Source organism: Lithobates pipiens, unplaced genomic scaffold, assembly GCF_037356315.1.
Source record: "Lithobates pipiens isolate NorthernLeopardFrog02 unplaced genomic scaffold, aLitPip1_a1.2 Scaffold_22, whole genome shotgun sequence".
In the NCBI taxonomy this organism is placed as follows: Eukaryota; Metazoa; Chordata; class Amphibia; order Anura; family Ranidae; genus Lithobates; species Lithobates pipiens.
Genome location: NW_027507784.1, coordinates 149,944,976 through 149,965,983, shown reverse-complemented (window position 1 = coordinate 149,965,983; position 21,008 = coordinate 149,944,976). Strand labels below are relative to the sequence as shown.

At 44.6% G+C, this 21,008-nt stretch overlaps 1 protein-coding gene across 1 annotated transcript in view; it reads right to left on the bottom strand.

Annotated features, from left to right (window-relative positions):
- Window positions 1–21,008, bottom strand: part of LOC143925695 (parathyroid hormone 2 receptor-like) — a 187,910-nt gene that overhangs the window by 57,550 nt on the left and 109,352 nt on the right. The window contains exon 4 of the mRNA XM_077450157.1: window positions 11,606–11,700. Coding sequence (XP_077306283.1) covers window positions 11,606–11,700 — 95 coding nt within the window. The remainder of the gene's footprint in view (window positions 1–11,605; window positions 11,701–21,008) is intronic.

Genomic DNA, 21,008 nt, shown 5'->3' with positions numbered 1-21,008 from the left:
AAAGAGACATGCCCAATCCAGCAAAGAGACATGCTCCCTCCAGTAAAGAGACATGCTCCCTCCAGTAAAGAGACATTCCCAATCCAGCAAATAGACATGCCCAATCCAGCAAAGAGGCATGCCCCCTCCAGCAAAGAAGCATGCCCCCTCCTGCAAAGAGACATGTCCTCTCCAGCAAAAGAGATATGTCCCCTCCAGCAAAGACACATGCCCAAAAACATGAGCTTACAGGTATATGAATTGTGCAACACCACAAAAGCTCCCCCTTCCTCTTCACCGCCACCTACCAACTAAGCTCCGATCCCAGCTCAGTGATGCAACATGCAGTGACAGCAATGCTGCAGTGGCAGCTAGGGTGACACACATTTTCAAATTGCCATTCAGGGAGACCCCGCTTCCCAAAAAAAGATGAGGGGGGAATGTAGTCTTGGGGTTGACGGGGAATTCAACGGCAGGTGATTTGATGGGCGAATGGCTGGTGTTAGCACTTAAATCATCCTAACACCCTGCTTGATATGGTGTCAGGATGATCAAATCACATTGTTTATATTACTACATTGTAATATATAATGAAATAGTTCAACTCACCATAATGCAGAATCAGTGGGAACCCTGAGCTTGTCACTTGCCACCAGATGCAGCGTGCCACCGTCGCCTTCTACCAGATGCAGCTTGTTACTTTCCTCCATTGCCTGCCTCCAGATGCAGCTTGTTACTTGCCACCACTGTCTGCCACCAGATGCAGTGTGCCACTTACCACCCATAACCTGCCACCAGATGCAGTGGTCCACTTGCCACCCATAGACTCCCACCAAATGCTGTGTCACTTTCCACTCATAGCCTGCCACCAGATGCAGTGTGCCACTTACCACCCATAGCCTACCACCAGATGCAGTGTTCCACGTGCCACTCATAGCCTGCCACAAGAGGTAGTGTGCCACTTTCTACCCACAGCTATGTAATTTGCCACCCATAGCCTGCCACCAGATGCAGTGTGCCACTTGCTACTCGCAGCTGTGTCACTTGCCAATGCCATAGCCTGCTATCAGATGCAGTGTGCCACTTGCCACCCATAGCCTGCCACCAGATGCAATGTGCCACTTGCCACCCACAGCTGTGTCACTTGCCGCACATAGCCTGCCACCAGATGCAGTACAACTTGCCAACCGCAGCCTGCCACCAGTCCGAAACACTGGAGCCTCAACAAGGTGAATGTCCCTCCTGCCGCTGGCTGGCAATGTGACTCCTCCCACGCAGGGGCCAGGGGGAGTCACATCCTTAGATATCAGGGGTTCCTGCTGGGACTTATAGTCCTTCACTTTTGGGGGTCATATCCCCCAAAATTGAAAGACTACAAGTTCCAGCATGGACATTGCCCTGATATCTAAGGACATGTCCTCCTCCTATCTCTCCGAGGGTGTCATCTTATCTGTCCTCTCCTCTGCTGTCAGCATAATTATATGCCGACCATCCTCTTTGCAGTCTGCACTGAGAGGCTTGTTAGTGGCTCCAGGCTGACATGCATAGCCCCTGAGCTCTGATGTGAGGTGCTCACAGTTCAGCACAGAACGAGGCTGCTGGCAGAGATCTGACTGATGATCTTAAGCCTGATATCTCAGCTGTTTGTAAGTGCTTTGATTTGCCTTTTTTACCTAAACTCTTTAAAGGTTTTGTTCCAGCTCTCTCTCCCTCTGTGCACTGCAGTCAGTTCCTCATGATGTTTCAGCTGCATGCCTTCAGAGAAAATACAGGAAGGAAGTGGGTGGAGCTAGCAGAGTTGGAAGAAGATCAATTCCCTACCGCTCTGAATGCTGGGGTCTCTCTCTCCTTGTGACGTCACTGGTTGCTAGATGCCAAGCAGGCCATGGCTAGCACCAGTTTGGGCAGGGAGCCAATAATTACTGGTAAACAACTTGAAGTGAGTCTCGGCCAGCCAGGAATCCACCAGGACATTGAGTGACAGCAGTGATGCAGAACAAGGATGACACTGTACACTAGAGAGATGAAGCCTCAGGTCCTCAGGCAATGCGCCCATTTTCCGCCCCCTCTACCTATGGTAGGGCCGTCCCACTGTCTGATCATACAATCACTGTGCAATCTCCTTTATACTTACTAACAAGTATGAATTGTAAGGATGTACCTAAGCCATCCATTTTATTTATAACCACCAGGCAGACCATAATTGTTGGTAAATCTACTAAATGTTATAGAATGAGATTGCAAACTATGTGTGCAGCTTTTACCTACTTAAGTATACCAAAAATGTTCCAAATCATCCATTCAATATTTCCTACAGCCTCATCTGAGTTTCATAAATGCATTGGATCTTGTAAACCTGGAAACCATTACATTTGTGTACACTTCCAATCAAAACTCTGCTGAATAAACACTTTAAATCAAATTAAATCTAAATCGAATCTAAAAGTAATTTAAGACCACCATTTTATTTATCCATTATAGGCACATATTTGTTTGTCATCTTTTGAACCCTTTCAACCCACAACATAAATGTAAATATTACATAGCACAATGTCCTGTGCTAGGGATGCATTCATAAATGTTCTATTTCATGACTAACAGTCGGCACCTATGTTTATAGCTAGTTCTATTACAGTGTCAGATACAATGAGTGGGAACCGATTTCCATGTTTATCATATATATATATATATATATATATATATATATATATATATATATATATATATATATATATATATTTATACAGTATGTATTATAGGCTTATAGGCTGTTGAAATGAAATATTAATTTTTTTACATTTTTGCTAATTTGTCAGCTTATAATATATTTTGGGCCCTAATAAACAATGTAAAACATGTTTAGGTAAGCAAATAAATCATACATTGTATCAATGCCACCAAATTTGGCCTGGGCAATTAAATATTAATGTTACTCAATCATAAAAGGGTTATTGACATCTTTATCTTGCATGCAAATACAGGTAACTAATTTTTTTTTTGAAGTTGGGGTTGGCAAAAGAAAAAAAACCCTGTTTGATGCTGAGAATTCTACCTTAATTAGAAGGATATTGTAGAAGAGAAATAAACATTGGCATTGCCTACTGCTTCCTTGTGCGGCTGCAGCCTTACATTTTTATGTTTACATACATGTTTATTGAGCAGAATAAATGCTGTACTACATTTAGAAAGTCAAAGAAGCATATTTTTTGTTGAACAAAGTGTTGAATCGAAAATAGCTTGACAATATAAAATATTTATAAAGCAGTCAGTGTGACGTTCACTTAACATTCACTCGTGGCGAGGTAGTCACTTCTGCACCAAGAAGATTCACTTGCTTGCGTAGTCATTTTAGTGGGCTGCCCGATGCACAAGAAACTAGGAAAAGAAGTCCCTGACCCTTTTTCAAAATCTTACTGTACCAAAACGCATATTGCAGTAGTTCAGTACAGTGTTTTGGCACACAAAAACACGTGTTAGCATATAAATGGGGTTGCCATTAAGGCTGCTTTCACACTGAGGCATTTAACAGGAGCTATAGTGCTAAAAATAGTGCAAAGTGCCTGTAAGCCCCCGTACACACGGTCGGACATTCTGCCAACCAAATCCGTCGGATTTTGTCCGACGGATTTTGTCCAACGGATTGTGTCCGAAACTGTTGCATACACAAGGTCGGACCCAGTTGTCGGATTTTGCGGTTGCCAAGAACGCGGTGACGTAAGCCGTGTACGGCGGGACTAGAAAAGGGAAGTTTAGCACCACGTCCGGCACCCTTTGGGCTCCTTCTACTGATCTCGTGTCTATCGCGTGTTAGTAGAAGTTTGGTGAGAGACGATTTGCGCTTTTCAGATTTGTGATTCAGATCGCTACTGCTCTTAGGTTTGTGCTTGTCTTTGCGTATCTGATAATCAGTGCGTGCAGTCAGTAAGTATTTGTTGATCATTGTGGACTATATCTTGCTATAGTATGCTTTGAAAGGCATTTTTCATTGTCTGCTTGCTTTTGCTATTCAGGTCTGTTCTTTCAGGCCTTGCTGTTTATCGGTGCTTTCTGGTGTCCGTTCTGACGAGCCGACCGTTTTCAAACCATGTTTCCTCTACGTACTCGTCGTAGAGTTTGTGCTGTGCAGGGGCTTCATGTTGGAGTTGTTACTTTGACACAAGCCCGGTCCATGAACAGGGAGGGGAGGCGTTTGTGGACCAAGAATTGGTTGCGCCAGCGTGACCAGTTCTCGCACATGCCTTTGCTCCGTGAGATCCGCGAGAATAATCCTGATGATTTCAGGAATTATCTCCGGATGACGGACCCCGTTTTTCACCGTCTGCTGGCTTTGCTGACCCCTTATATCACCAGGCAGGATACCTACATGCGGCAAGCCATCACTCCGGAGCAGAGGCTCATCGCCACGTTGCGCTACTTGGCGACTGGGAGAAGCCTTCAGGACTTCAAGTTCTCTACAGGCATCTCCCCCAATTATTCCATTATTCCAGAGACCTGTTCTGCCATCATTCAGGTCCTGCAGAAGGACTATATGAAGGTAAGTTTTATCCTTTAACATCACATTCTATGTATTTCATGCTCGCTAATGTCTTGCATTTCTTTCCTCATTCCCTAATTACCATCATTGCAATATGCTCTAATTCATATGCTCTGCCCCTTTGTCCTCATGCATATTTGCCTCACTAACTTCCCCACCATGCTCTTCTTGGCCCATAAAACTATAGTCTAGTCACTTACCAATGTCTTTTGTCAGCTCCATAGTATTGCTTTCGCCGAAATACCCCCTAAAATGTCTACAAATGTGATGTGTGTGATGTGCTGACCCCTTATATCACCAGGCAGGATACCTACATGCGGCAAGCCATCACTCCGGAGCAGAGGCTCATCGCCACGTTGCGCTACTTGGCGACTGGGAGAAGCCTTCAGGACTTCAAGTTCTCTACAGGCATCTCCCCCCATTATTCCATTATTCCAGAGACCTGTTCTGCCATCATTCAGGTCCTGCAGAAGGACTATATGAAGGTAAGTTTTATCCTTTAACATCACATTCTATGTATTTCATGCTCGCTAATGTCTTGCATTTCTTTCCTCATTCCCTAATTACCATCATTGCAATATGCTCTAATTCATATGCTCTGCCCCTTTGTCCTCATGCATATTTGCCTCACTAACTTCCCCACCATGCTCTTCTTGGCCCATAAAACTATAGTCTAGTCACTTACCAATGTCTTTTGTCAGCTCCATAGTATTGCTTTCGCCTAAATACCCCCTAAAATGTCTACAAATGTGATGTGTGTGCTTCAATTCATGCAGAGTGAATTTTTTTTTGGGGTTGTGCCAAACTCATTAGGAACCCCCTCCCCCAACTGCTAGCTCAGTTGATAGCAATCCTCTATCTGATGACTTTACCAAACCCAATACACACTATACCTACCTTTTTGATGCTCACATTTATGGATGAATTCACCTAAGCATGTAGTGCAAGGGCCTGCCTCAATACTTTCAAATGCTATTTGATTTTTTAACGTATTAATTATCTGGATATGTAATAGCAGAATGTCGAAAAGTGCTTCCATTTTGTTTTCTTTTTGGTATTATGACATTTCTTACCTGTCCGGTGGGCTGCCAATAGTGTAACTAAGGAAGGGCTTCCCAAAGTAGCACACATTATTTAGCCATTCAGCTCTCAATCAAGTGGAGAGGGTTACCTGTCCTAAACATCCCCCCCTCATTTTTTAGCAAGGGCCTATCAGATGGGGGATATGGGGGGTGGGGGAGGATTGGGGGGGTGATGACTCTCATAAGGGAACATTAGACTTTAGGCTTTAAATACTTGTTTCCCAAAATGTTTGACTAATTTTGACCAAAAATGTTGGTGTCTAATCTGCTTGCAATGTTGATTTGTCAAATTACTAATTTTTGTTCTTGTTTCACTCCACAGTGACCTTCAACGCCACAGGAATGGAAGAAATGGAAGACTGTGGCCTCCCACTTTGCCAGTCGTTGAGACTTTCCCAATTGTGGAGGAGCAATAGATGGGAAGCACGTCCGCATTGTCCCACCACCCAACTTGGGGTCGTACTATTATAATTATAAGGGGTTTCATAGTATCGTGATGTTGGCGGTGGTGTCTGTGACATATGACTTTTTGAATGTGGACGTGGGGCAAAATGGACGGATGTCGGATGGTGGAGTGTTTGCATGGACGGAGTTCTACTGGCATCTCCAGAGTGGCAGTCTGGGCTTGCCACCCCAGAGGAGAATCAGGAAGGACTCCCGTTCGTCTTTGTCGCGGATGAGGCGTTTGCCCTGGCGAACTATCTGATGCGGCCTTTCCTGATGAGGACCCTCACCCTAGAGCAGAGGATTTTTAATTTCCGCCTGTCCAGAGCCCGAAGAGTGGTGGAGAACACTTTTGGTATACTGGCCAGCCGGTTCCGCCTTTTTCTTACGCCTATTCACATGGCGGAATACAAACTGAATCACATAGTGCTGGCGTGCTGTGTTCTGCACAATTTTATGAAAAAAGTTTCTGTGAACTATTCGGTCTCAGTTGGCCAACAAGAAGCAGATTTGCTGGAAAATGAAGATAACCTCACAGGCCTTGAACATGCTCATCTTGGCTTGCCCCCTCCCCCCCCCCAAAGCGCCCGTGAGGTTAGAACACAATACATGGACTACTTTGTGGGTAGGGGGGCCATTGATATGTTAGACAATGTCTGAGCGGCATTTTATGAATACATTTTTATCTGAAACTCCTTCATTTACTGCTTGGCTTGGTTTTAGGTGTCTCCTAGGTATAATTAGGTTTTTTCAAGTTGTGCCTTTTTCACCAACAGTGCAAACCCAAGTTCAGAGCGAGATGAGGGGACAGTCTCTTCTTCAGATAATGTTATTATGTTGTGGGTCTGCTACACACACACCTTGTTTTTGGAACTAATGTATGTAGTGCATTACTGACCAAAATCGTGCTCATTTTCTGCACCATGGCAGGAAAATGGCATGATTGTCAAAATTTACACCTCACTGTGGGTGTTTTTTACTAAAGGCACATCCACTATGCACTACAAGTGCACTGCAAAAGTACACATGAAACTGCACTTGGAGTGCAAAGAGGAGTTGCCTTTAGTAAATCACACTCCTTCTCAGCACAAACTTAAATTTTACTCCAAATACATTTTTGGTGCAATGAAAAAGGAAGCCACACATTGCTGATAATTAAACTTTTTAATCCAAGCACATTCACGTGTGCGTTTCGAAAAGGTTTTTACAACAAACCAAGAAATTGTGTGTTTCAAAAACAGAGTTTAATCAAAATTTGGTTTACTTGGTGTTTTTGGGTAAACAGGCATGTATCAAACCGTAAAATACAGAACACAGGAACTTACAAAGTTCAAGTTTGAAAAGTGAAGACAATATCAGGCATAAGTATGTACAAACTGGGCTGATATTGCCTTCATCACATGGGGTGTCACCCCTGAAAAAAACAAATTTGGAAGATGCACACAGTGTGTCAACATGTGCTATCTCCCATCATGGGGGATCACTGTACATGCTTTGGCGCTGCAACCCCTTAATCTCAGACACTTTACAAAAAACACGTACATTAATCCCCCATGAAGGGAGATAGCGCATGTTTACACACTCTGTGCATCTTCCAAATTTGTAATTTCGAGAAATACAACATTTTGTTTTTAAAATAGCAAAAATAAAACCCTATCTAGTTTTTGGTGTTTCACACTCTCCCCAAAACATCAATGATGTTCTTCATTTTATTTTTAACATCATTGATGTTTTGCAGGATATTTTCCAAATCCCGATTGCACCCCATTATCTCCCCAATCTGGATCTGGGCACTTTCACTGGTAAAACGGGAATCTTCTTCCACATCACCTACAAAACAAAGCAAAAAAAAAAGACACCATGTAATAAAAATATGGTGACATACATTGATGAGCTTACCGGAAGCTGTGTTCTCCGACACTCACCTGTTGTGGTGACAATTTGCCCAACCTCCACAATCTCTCCTTCCTCCTCCTCCTCCTGCTCCTCTGTTTCTGCTTTTGGAAGTTGGCCTTCTTCGGGAGGGGTGTGGTCCCTGGTGTCCTCATACTTGCCGAGTCTTCTCTCCTCTATGAGAATAGAAAAAAATAAAGAATTAGCATACAGAGGGCAGAATTAACAATATGAAACATTGTTTGGAAGTTTTGTCCAATTGTTTATTTTGGCCGAGCTTCAAGGTCATAACATTATTGGGGACACTGTGTTCAGCTGGAATACTTACCGGAAGAAAGATGTTTCCTACGAACGAATGAAACCATGAACTTGAAAGTGGCCATTTTAAAATGCACAACATGAAATCAAAGCACATGGAGCAGTATGCAAGCAATAATAATCATATGAACACACGACAACTACTTACTTTTGTCAAGAACACGCTTGATCCTTTTGTACTGCTCGTGCTCCCTCAGTTTCAGGTCTGACCAGCGTTTTCTCAGTTGATCCATGGATCGGTGTACCCCAAAATTCTTATGAAGACTCTTCACAACTTTATTCATGATCTTGGCCTTTCTGATATTTGAGTTTAGGTAAGGTCCATACTTCCCATCATAGTCGGTCCTGTTCAATATGTCGACCAGCTCCAACATCTCTCCAAAAGACATATTTGAGGCCTTAAATCTTGTCTTCCTGGATCGGGACGTTTCAGGCTCCGGGCTTTCCTCACCCTCCTCCTCGTTAGTGGAACTATTATTAGTGCGCACCTGTGTTCTCTCCGCCATGTGCTCTCCCCACTGCGCTGGAAGCGAAGGGGCGGGGAATAGTCTGGAAAGAACGTCAGGGGCGGGCGGAGTTTCACGCATGCGCACTGTATTATTATAAAACGCAACACGCGTGTGTCGTCCGTACGAACAGTGAACAGAGGGAGAAGCTGACGCGACGAACGTGCAAACAAAGGTAACATTTTGAACTTGGTACATCACTAGGCTACACTGCTTCTAGATTGAGGCCTGCATTAGTGGAGTTTAGACTGACATTAGGGTTTGTCTTGTGTTGTGTCTTGCAGACATTATGGACGGCTTCAATGACCATAGCTTCTTCCCTCTGTTCATCGATAAATACAGAGACATGCCCATCCTGTGGCAAGCAACACACCCATAGTAACAAACAAAAGAGGCAGGCAGCAATGTTGCAACTGGTTGAGTTTGTGAAGCCAGTGGTCCCCAGGGCAGACGTCAAATATTTAAAAAAGAAAATTGGTAGCCTCAGGAGTACATATATGAGTGAGAGGACCAAGATGCTGAAGGAAGAACTGTGGGAGCTCAGCTTGAGCCAGGGATAGTATTGTTGTACATATTTGTGGAGTCAAAATGAATGATGTTAACTTGATATTTGCTCACTAATTGCTGATTTTAGAAAGTGTTTCACATATCAATAGACAGTAGTGGCCAAAACCTTTGGGACAAGAAAGAAAAATGCTGGGCTCAGAATGATAGTCTTTTCTATTGGTTAACAATTTGCAACAGTGTTGATGTGAAAATTGTGTGTGTTTGATGAACCAAAAAATCAAACTATGTCCCTTTTTCATACACAGGAAGAACTCAGCCAGGACCAGGAGGGTGTGGAATGCAGCAGCCAGGAGGTGGCTGTGGAAAGTGGCAGCCAGGAGGAGGCGGGGGTAAGCGGCAGCCAGGCGGTGGACAGCCAAAGGAACCTCACTGAATGCCAGGTCCCTCCCCTCCGCCTTCCACACAGAAGGGCGAGAAAGGGGGGGAATGTTGAGGAGTCGGCCCTGAGGCTGATTGGTGAGGCTTCTGCGGCACTCCAAGCAAAACCCACCTACCAAGAGGCCTTTGCCGCCATGGTTGCGTGCAAGCTTGATAAAATGGAGCTGGGGCAACAGATCTTGTGTGAGGAGGTTATTCTCCACACCCTCAACAAGGGTCTGTTGGGCCAAATTTCACAAACAACACACTTGTGTGGTTTGGCCCATGCCCCTGCTCCTCCTCCTCCTTCTGCCACACCTCCGGCACCACAGCCACAACCTGGAAGGAAGCGGGGAAGGAAGACCAGAGAGTGATGACCTGGGTTCAGTCTGGTCTGACAGAAGATGCAGCCTGTTGTAGTACCACAGCCTAGGAACATAGATGTCATCTGCTGTTGTTCTGGGTTTCATGGACTTCAGGACCAGACTTCTCTCCCTCAGACATGTATTCCTCAGGCCACCAATTTTTGCGTTTAAATAGCTGATGTGTGCCCTGGGGGCCAAAGGCTTCACGAATCTCCCCAGTTTCAACATTGCTGCCTCCCTCTTTATCTGTTACTGACACCGAAATAAAGGTATTTTTTTTTTTTTGTTTGAAGAAATACTTGTGTATGTGTTTTCCTTCCAAAAGGCCAGTTTATTTGTGAGCAGACAGGTACATTTAAAAAAATAAAAGTCAAATAAATAACAAGGGTTAACAACACTAAACAATCTCCTGTAGATTAAAAAAGAAAAACAAAATATCAAAAATAAAATAATGTTGTTGTGGTAAGTTTACACACCAAAAAACCCCCCAAAAAAAGGATAAATGAGCAAACTGTCTTTAAAGGAGATTTTTAGGGAATCCAAAAAAAAAAGCATCCAAAAAAGAATAAACCAAATCTAAAATTGTGTAGATGTGACGCAAACTAAAATTGTATTGCTGAAATGGTTAAAAAAGAGTAATGAAATACGTTCGGGAGAAGTGTGTGTGACTATGAGCATCAAAAGAAGTTCGTTCTTGCAGCATTGTAAAGAACAAGAGAATGCGCTTGATGAAAGAATTTTTAACATTGCAGTGTGACGAATGTGCTATATCGCTTACGAACAGTAGTTACAAGCGCTTCTGTGTTGGAATTTGAATGTGAGCATGCGTGGCAACTTGTCCGTCGGAGTAGGCTACACATGATCGGAGTATGTCCGATCGGACCAGTTGGTCGGAAAATATTTCCAACATGTTGGAAAACTTGGTCCGACGGATATTCCGACGGAATCAGTCCGATGCATACCACACACAGTCGGATTATCCGACAACACGGTCTGATAGGACACATTCCGACAGATTCTCCGACCGTGTGTACAAGGGCTAAAGTGCCTCTCCTCTTACTCCAGTGTGAAAGCCCGAGTGTGCTGGCAGGATGCTAAAAAAAAATCTTGCAAGCAGCATCATTGAGGCACTGTAGGAGCGGTCTATAGACCGTTGAAGTCAATGGGTAGCGCCACCAAATCGCTGGCAAAGCGCTGCTGCAGTGGCACTGTGCGGGGGTGCTTTTAACTATTTTTGGCCATTAGCAGGGGTTAAAAGCACCCCGCTAGCGGCCGAAAAGCTCTGCAAAAATTACGGTAAAGCGGCGCCATTTTTACCGCCGACGCCCGGGGGCCACCAGTGTGAAAGTGCCCTAATTTTAAGAATTAATTGCACTGCTATGGGTCTCCTAAAAGGCAACATGTTTCTGTGCATGTTAGAAAATCTGCAATTTTGCACGCATTCCCATCGTGTACAAATGTGAACCGAGCCTTAGTGTTTGGTGAATGTCAGATTCACTGCTTCATAAATATGCCCTGTAATGTTTATTTGTTTATACAATAATCATGAAATAGTCCTACCTGTATTGTTTCCTTGCATCATAACCAACAGCATTTGACTCCCAAATTTTTGTTGCAAGGACCCGTACTGTGTTTAGGAACAGGATGAAATTCAGCTGGATGATATAAAATAAAATAAAAAAGAATTAAGCCATAATATACTTCAGCAGGTACCCAGTACAGTGTTTCAGCTAGCCCCCCCCCCATGTTGCCTTGCTCCAAATCCACCCCGCCCCCCCCCCCGCTGATAAAATATAAAATGAAAAGAGGTATAATGGTACAACATGAGTTTAACATTGATGTTGCTGACGACCTACATTTCTTTGAAACCAAGTTTGATGATGGTTGTGTCAACTCTCTGGATCCATCTGCTCAACGCATTCCTTGTGCACTCTTTTGAAGATATGTCCCATGGTGCCCCCTTGTATAGGTTCTTGTGTCGACCAGCAGAGAGAAGTTGGGTAGATGCCACACTCCCAATTCTGGAGGCATAATAATGGTCTAGCACAGGGGTCTTCAAACTATGGCCCTCCAGTTGTTCAGGAACTACAATTCTCATCATGCCTAGTCATGTCTGTGAATGTCAGAGTTTTACAATGCCTCATGGGATGTGTAGTTCCCCAACAGCTGGAGAGCCGTAGTTTGAAGATTCCTGATCACTCTAGCATGTCTTGAAAAAAAGGTGGTTTTTCATGTGCCTTATATAACGCTCAAGAAATATTGTTTGGAAAATACAAGTGGATCATGGCACATCTACATTCCAAATTTGGCACTTAAGATGGTCATGCACTATGTAATCTGATTGGCCAATCTCTGTACAACTCAATATTTAGGCAAAATAGGTAATAGGAACACACACTTGAACATTTAATTCAAAATATAGGAAATAAAACAAGCTTTTGCACGAAATCTAATTTATTTAAGATCTAACTGATTGCAGTGTATGGTCACCTTTAAAGATAAAGATCTGAAAATGTAATTTATTGGGTTTATAAACTCTTCTCTATTCTTTGTAATGTATTGAAAGATTTGAGTAAAAAATGAAAAAAAAACACATTTCAAAGATATATTAGAAGTGATAGGAATGAGATTAGCATTGAAAGGGTTAATTAACTGAGAACACCTACTAATTGCCTAATAAGACACATCCAATGAGACTAAATTAATTCAAAATTAGTGTGCGCTATTATCAATGAGAAAAACGCAGTTACCCTAGCAACAGTTGCAGTTTACATATTTATTATCGTTTTGCGCTTCAAAGTGCGCCGGTTCTCATGTTAGGTTAATGACTTTTCCAGCGCACCAATTAAGGTATAATGCGGGCGTGGCCAGATGCGGGAGTGAGAGAGTGAGTGTGAATGCCGGGCGCGCTGTCCCTGTCTCCCCTCGCTCCTCCTTGATGGAAAGAAACTAGCCTGGAAACGGAAGCGGCGTCTAGCCATGCGCTGAGCCCAACACAGCGGTCCCATCCTCTCTCCTACTGAGCCTGTGGAAACTATCCAATCCGAGAGAGCGTGGCTCGTGACGCTGGAGACAGCTGAGGAAGATCTCGCGGGCGGCCGTACTATCGCGAGTTCCTGGTTCGGGTTGACAGCGGTGTGGTAGAAGGAGGGAACCGAAGGAACCCGAGGGAAGCTACGCAGCGGCCTCGGGATATCGCGAGCTTCACCAAGCAACCTAGCAGGACGGGCTGTTTGAAAACTGAAGGAGACGACTTAGTGAACGGAGGTCTAGCTGAGGAGCTTCTGAGTAGCCTAAGGCAACTGCCTAGGCTAACGGTAACACGAGAGAGAGACGTGGGGGAGAGTGGAGAAAGGAGGGTGCAAGAGCTGGGGAATGTAAACATAAATGTTAAATGAACTGTACCAGCTGTGCTATTTATTAAACATAACTTGCCAGGAGGAAGCAGCAAGCAGGGTCGAGTGCGGCTGGGGCTCTCAGGGCGGTTTAGCAGCCCTGACCCCCTTGGTGGAGCTGGTGGAAATTCTCTCCCTTTCTCTCCCCCCTATATGACCAGCTTGTCGTGCCCTTGGATTGAGGAATTGAGCCAAAGCAATTGCATAGCTCTACATTACAATTGTGGAGAAGATAAGTGTGAGTAGGGAGCGAGAGTTGGGAAATGTCCATGGTCACTGCTCTTAACAGCTAATATAACATCCCCTCCTTCCCCTTCATCGGTAGCTCTGGTGAAAATTTTCCTTTTCTTTGCATGGTTAGCTTGTTGTGCTCCTGGACTGAGGACATTGTATTACATTAACTGCACTGCACTGCATTGATTTGCAACTAACTATATGGACCACGCAAAAAGACAATTGCAAGGAAATAGAGCTGCCATTGTGCACCCCCCCTCCTTCTGGTAGTAAGTTAGGCCCCTTCTTTCCCCATTGGCCATACTCCCCCCCCCCCTTTTTTTTTTTTTTATCTTTTTCCTTTTTTTCTGGGGGGGGCATTTTGCTATATTTCAGCAATACTATTAGCTAAGTATATATTACCGTATATGCCGGTGTATAAGACGACCGGGCATATAAGACGACCCCCTAATCTTACTGTTGTTTAAGCATTTTTTTCTTGTACTTACCGTATAAGACGACCCCCTTCCAAGGCTTCCGACGCTTGATATTCCGTCCTTCTTGCTGGAGCAGGAGTTGGCGCCATATCCTTCTTCCTGCTTTTGCTGGAACGAATCACGGCGAGCGATGTATTCTATTAATGAATACAACGCCTGCTTGGATTGGCAGAGGCTGTATCATCATCAGCCCGCGCCTCTCTGACTCTCAAAGCCAATCCGAGCAGGCTACAGAGTAGCCTGCTCGGATTGGCAGAGGTTGTTACTCCAATCCGAGCAGGCTCTGTATTCATTTGAATACATCGCTCGCTGGGATTGGCTCAGCGGTATATACTGTATGTAGCCGAAGCTACATACAGTATTACTGAACCCTCAGCAGGCATCGGAGGGGCTGATCCGGCGTATAAGACGACCCCCGATTTTCGGCCAGTTTTTTTAAGTGTAAAAGGTCGTCTTATACGCCGGCAAATACGGTAACTCTGGTCGTTATACCATGCTCAGTAAACGGGCCACTGAGGACGGATCGCTTAGCGAGGGGAACCAAAAAACTCGGGGCGCCAAAGAAAAAGCAAGCCAGGCATCTGCTGTAGCAGCCGCAAAACTTGAACGCTTTGCCCATGCAACCTCTCCTACCAGAAGGGGACTCCATCAGCCAGCAGGGCAAACAAGGCCACAGGGGGCCGCTCCGGATAGGAGAAGTACCAGTCAATTAGCACCAAACCCAGTTCGTTCACCCATTGGAAGTAAGGTGAACGACTCGGTGCTGGCAGTAAGCAAGACAGCACATAATACAACAGCTTTAGCGGAACTCCCTACGTTAGGGAGTGATGAACCTACACTACGCGACATACTGCAAGCAGTTAACGAATGCAAAGTTTCTATTTGTGGTCTCGATAATCAGCTGAGTAGTATTAAAACTGAATTACACTCTATGGGCCAATTACTGAGCAATACAATGGAAAGAACCACGGTACTAGAAGGAAGATTAAGCACGGTTGAGGATGAGCTCCTCCCATTACAGCAAAAAATGACCGGGCTATAGAAACAAATAGCCACGCAGGCATTAAAACTAGACGAAATGGAAAATAGAAATCGCAGGAATAACGTTCGCCTGATTGGTCTTCCAGAGGGGAGTGAGGGCCCTAACCCTATAAACTTTCTGGAAAACTGGTTTATAGAACTTCTGGGTGACACCCCTTTTACTCCACTTTTTGCCATAGAAAGGGCTCATAGAGTCCCCTTAAGATCTCGGGCATCAGAGGAACGCACTAGGCCATTGATACTGAAATTTGTGAATTATAATGATCGCACTATTTTGATGCGTAGGACTAGGGAACTGAGGGACATCTTCTATAAGGGGACCAGGGTATCGTTTTACCCAGATTTCTCACCAGACCTACAGAAGCAGAGAGCTGAGTTTATCCCCTTCAAGCAAACTCTCCAAAAATATAAGTTAAGCTACGCACTGTTGTACCCTGCCTGGTTACGCATAACTGCTCTGGGCTCAACCTTTTTTTTTTGGTGCTCCATATGAGGTGGAAAAGTGGCTGGAGGAACATAAAAAATATCTCTAGTTCTCCTTAGCATTATCACGTTTGGAAAACTAGTTTTTTGAGAGGTTTCTCCTGTCCCCCCTTGTTTCCGCTCCCCTTTTTTTTTTCTTTTTTTTTTCTTCCGGAATGAGACCTGCACAATATTCGCACGAGGAAAATTTTACTAATCAGTAACATTGAATGTATAAATGGAAGTTACAGATTTAAGGAGTGTTATGTCACTAAAGGGTCACTTATTAGCGAGGAGGGGGGTGGAAGGGCTATGGAATGAATAGAATCATACAGTATAAATTTTACTATAAATGTTTAATAGGAACGTATTAGGGGGGTAGTATTGAGTATCCCCCCCCCCCCTGTTTTTTTTCTTTTTTCTAAAGTAGGAAAAGAAGAGGGGAAAAGAAAGGGTAAAAAAAGAAGAAATTAAATAGATGAGAAAATGGTTAAAGTAGTTTGCATGTGTAATGGGAGGGGAGGTATATAGCTTTCCTCTCTATGAGACCGGCACAAGATTTGAACATTTACCGGGGGGGGGGGGGGGGGGAGGTTATGAAATATGCGAACCTACATTGCACAAATTATAATATATAAGTTTATTGGTAAGGCACTATTTGGGGAGGGGTTTTTTTTTTTTTTGATGAGAAAGTGGTTATGTAGTTTGTATATTTATTGAGAGGGGAGGCGTATGGATTTCCTCTCTATGAGATCGGCACAAGATTTGAACACTTATTGGGGGGGGGGGGGGTTATGAAATATGCGAATAGGTGAATTGCACAAATTACAATATATAAGTTCATTGGTAAGGCACTATCTGGGGTTTGTGGGTAGGGGGAAGGGTTGGGGGGGTGGTGAGTGGGAGGGTAGTAGGGATGGGGGGGCACTTCGAGCACGCACTGCGGGTATGGGAGGTTCGGGTGGGGGGGGTGGGGAGGGTGGGGAGGGTGGGGTGCGCGGGCCCGTCGAGGGAGGACGGGTCCCCTTCCCCCCCCTCCCGCCTCCCCCGGCCGGTTTAGCAATTATCAACGCATATGGGTAGTGTACATATTATTTCATGGAATGTGAGGGGGTTGGGGGATCCAAAAAAGAGAGCAGCAGTTATGTTGGAAACAGAGAGGGGGGGTCCTGGCTTGCTTTTTCTCCAAGAGACGCATTTAACCCCTAGCACAGCCCCACTGTTAAATAACTGGAAATTCTACATACTACCATTCCTTCCATACATCATATTCTAGGGGAGTGAGCGTCTTGGTTAGAAGGGGCACGCATTTCCTGTTTAAGGAGTCCTCTATCGATGAGGAGGGGAGATTTGTTTTTTTATATGGTCTGTTGGGCGGGCAGCAATATATCTTAGCCAACATTTATATACCCCCTCCCTTCAAGTTGGAGGTTATGTATAAATTGCTGGCGTTTTGCTTGGACAAACCAGGTGTTCCGTGGATAGTATTAGGTGACTTTAACGAAACATTGGACAGGTGCTTGGACAGATTTCCTAAACCAGATGGGGTTAGAATAGGGCGCCTGCAGGGCTTTTTATCCGAAATAGGATTAAATGATCTGTGGCGAATACGACATCCTTAGGAAAGGCAGTATTCTTGTTTTTCTAGTACCTACTACACATTATCAAGAATCTATATGGTTTTCGGGAATAAAGAGGCGGCGGAGGTAGTACAGGATATAGAATACGGGGCAAGGGGGATCTCAGATCATTCCCCCCTGTCCATGATAGTGTCTTTGGGAGCTAGAACAGGTTTAGGGGAGTGGAGGATAAACCCTGGCTGGTTGGAATTAATGGGCAGCTCAAGACCCTCTCAGGATAAGATAAGGGAATTTCTTCAAATAAATAAGGGCACAGCTCCACCCGGAATAGTCTGGGACTCCCTAAAAGCCTATATCAGAGGCACATTAATACAGCAAATTGCAATAATTAAGAGGAAAGCCCGAGAACAGGAGCTAGCTACAAGAAATAAAGTTACTCTGGCGGAGAAATCATACATAGAAGCTCCATCGCCCGAAAGTCAGAAGGTATGGCTGGATAGCCAACAAGTTTACAAAATGGCTCTTTTAAAAAAGGCAGAGAACAGGCGTATATTTCAACGCCAGCATTATTTTGGCGAAGGGGGGAGGGTGGGTAGAGCCCTCTCCCTTTTGGTCCAAACTAACGGCTCCCCTACAGTAGCTCAGGTGATTAAGTCGCCAAAAGGCGATCTTGTTTCTAGTCCCCCTGCGATCATGAGGGTACTTCATGATTATTATAAAAACTTATATAAATCAGTTATGCAGGGTCAAGACAGCCTTGTCACTGACTTTTTACTTCAATCAGCAATTCCAACACTACTAGAACAGGACAAACTGTCCCTCGAATTACCACTCACGCTGGAGGAGTTAAAAAATGCAGTAGCTGAAATGCCCAACTATAAATCCCCAGGCCCAGATGGGTTACCATCAGAAATTTACAAGTGCTATGGGGAAGCGCTATTGCCGGAACTCTTGGAGACATTGAACCATGCATTAGAGGTGGGTGAACTTCCCGCCTCGATGCTAGAGGCCAATATTATCTTAACACTTAAGGAGGGGAAGGATCAACAGGAAGTCTCATCATATCGGCCAATATCCCTGCTGTGCTCGGATATTAAAATACTAGCCAAGGCCCTAGCAATCCGTTTAAATAAATATATCCATAAACTAATACATCCAGACCAGTCTGGCTTTATCCCGGGTAGGGCAACCAGCACTAACATCAGAAGAGTTTTTCTCAATGTCCAAATACCCAGGGATAACGATGGGCTGGGAGCTATTCTAGCCCTGGATGCTACTAAGGCTTTTGACAGTCTGGAATGGGGCTACCTGTGGAGAGTATTGGAGAGGTTTGGCTTTGGTCCCTTATTTATCCAATGGATAAAATTGCTGTATAACAAACCTAGGGCAAAGATCAAGATGGGAACTGAATTTTCTGAAGCATTCCAGCTGGAGAGGGAAACAAGACAGGGGTGCCCGTTGTCCCCCCTCTTATTTGTATTAGCTATGGAGCCCCTGGCGGTCCTGGCAAGATCTCGCCCGGACATCCAGGGATTCCGGCGTGGAATAGAAGAAGATAAAATTGCCCTATTCGCGGACGATGTCCTGTTTTTTATCGGGGATATGGACTCTACCCTGAACAGAGTTGTGCAGTTGATGGGGGAGTTTGGTCAACAATCTGGTTTAGAAATTAACTGGAGTAAATCAGCCCTCCTGCCACTGCCCAGACCTGGTGATCAAAGGGTGCCGCCAACGATTGCAGGCCTAGAGACGGTGGCCAGGCTGAAGTACTTGGGCATCTGGATCTCTGGGGAAGTAAACCAATATGTTAACGAGAATCTAGCACCATTATTGGCGAAAATGAAGTTGAAACTTAACAGATGGTGTGGCCTCCTACTCTCCATGGTGGGACGCTGCAACCTAATAAAAATGCTTTGGCAGCCACAAATACTATATATTCTACACAATTCCCCAATTTGGATTAACCAGAAATGGTTCCAAAGAATGGACTCACTTATCCAGGATTTAATTTGGAAAAAGGGACATGCCCGGATAGGGTTGCATACGATGCAGCTCCCCGTCACGGGGGGAGGATTGGCAATACCCCATTTGGGAGCATATTTCTTGGCTGCCCAACTCCAGCATTTAGCGGGGGCGGGGCTCCAAGAGGGAGGGTCCCCAAACCATAAACTGATGATGGCGGGGGTACCCCATAAGTTATTACCTGAAGTCTTGGAGGCTAATTCATTTGCCTATAGATGCCCCACCAATGTTTTAATGAGGAAGGTATGGCAGAAAGCAAAGCAAAAGTTGGGATATGTGGGTGTAACTGCTTACACTCCCCTATGGCATAACCGTCATCTGAGTGAATTAAACAATATAGATAGATCTCTAGAATGGGACAGACAGGGGATTAATAGACTGGTGCACCTATATGAAGGGAATGTAATGAAATCCTTCGAAGATATTAGACAGGAATTTAATATTTCTAACAGGATGTTTTATAAATATCTACAGTTGAGACATGGAATTCAAGCCCAATATGGGTCACTCGCTATTGAGCGGACTGAAATTCCCCTGCTTCAGGGACTTATGGACCGAAGGCAAGCAAAAGGCCAGATCTCTCGGTTATACATAAAGATCAGAGGAAGGTTCTTGAAAGGTGAGGGCCCAGCTAAGAGCAGGCAGGGCTGGATAGGGGATGTAGGCCCGATAACCCAAGAACAATGGGATAAGACGCTTGAGCAGGGGAACTTGGTCTCTATATCCCCATCTCAGCGAGTGTCCCATTTGTTCCTTATATATAGGGCATATTATACCCCCTATAAGTTGTGGAAAATGGGTAGGAAACCTAGAGACGAATGCCCCAGATGTGGGGCATCGGGAGACCTCTTCCATATGGTATGGAAATGTCCAAAATTGTATAGTTACTGGCTAGAAATAGTTCTTAAAATAAACAGGGTTTTTAAGATCACCCTGAAACCTGAGGCCAGGATTTGCTTATTGGGGATATTTTAGGAGGATAGAATTTCTCCTCCAACTAAGCCGTCCGTCCTGAGGTGTTTGTACCAGGCCAGACGGCTGATAGCAATAAATTGGCAAGCCAAAAATCCCCCGGTATTCGGACAATGGGTTAACGCAATCAACTCTACAATATGGTGTGAGAGAGCAATGTTTATAAAACAAAACAACTTAAAAAAATTTGGGATATTATGGAACCCCTGGCTGATCAGCATGGGCTACCCCCTGAGCGAGTCTACCGAGAGGGTGGACTAGCACCCGCTTGGTGGGCAGAGGGCGGGGGGTTTCCTTCCCCCTCCCCCCAGGTGGATTTCCTTGTGGGGAATCATCGGGGGTGGGGTGGGGGGCCTCTTTGCCTGTCTCTTGTCTTTACTTTTCTTCCCCTCCATATTGATTGGTGCCCATTGCTATCCAGCTATGTTTGGCGTGACTGGTGCCAGCAGTGTTTGCTCGAAGAGGGGCAGGGGGGTGGGCGGGCGGAAAAGGTGCATGGCGTGCTTGCGGCAACGTGTGTTGGGCGCAGCTTCGCCATTGTATTATTTTGTATGAAATGAAGATCTTTTTGTTTTGTATTGTGTATATTATTGTTATTTTGTATTTGAAAAATCTTTAATAAAGTAGTATCAAGTTTAAAAAAAAAAAAGAAAAAGGTATGAACTGGCGCAATGCATTCTTCTTAGTAAATCAGCCCCTGTATGTTTAATCTACCTTTCTTCTGCTGAGACAAGTGTATCAAGCATTAGGTAGGCTATGAATATTTTCTCATTGATGGGTA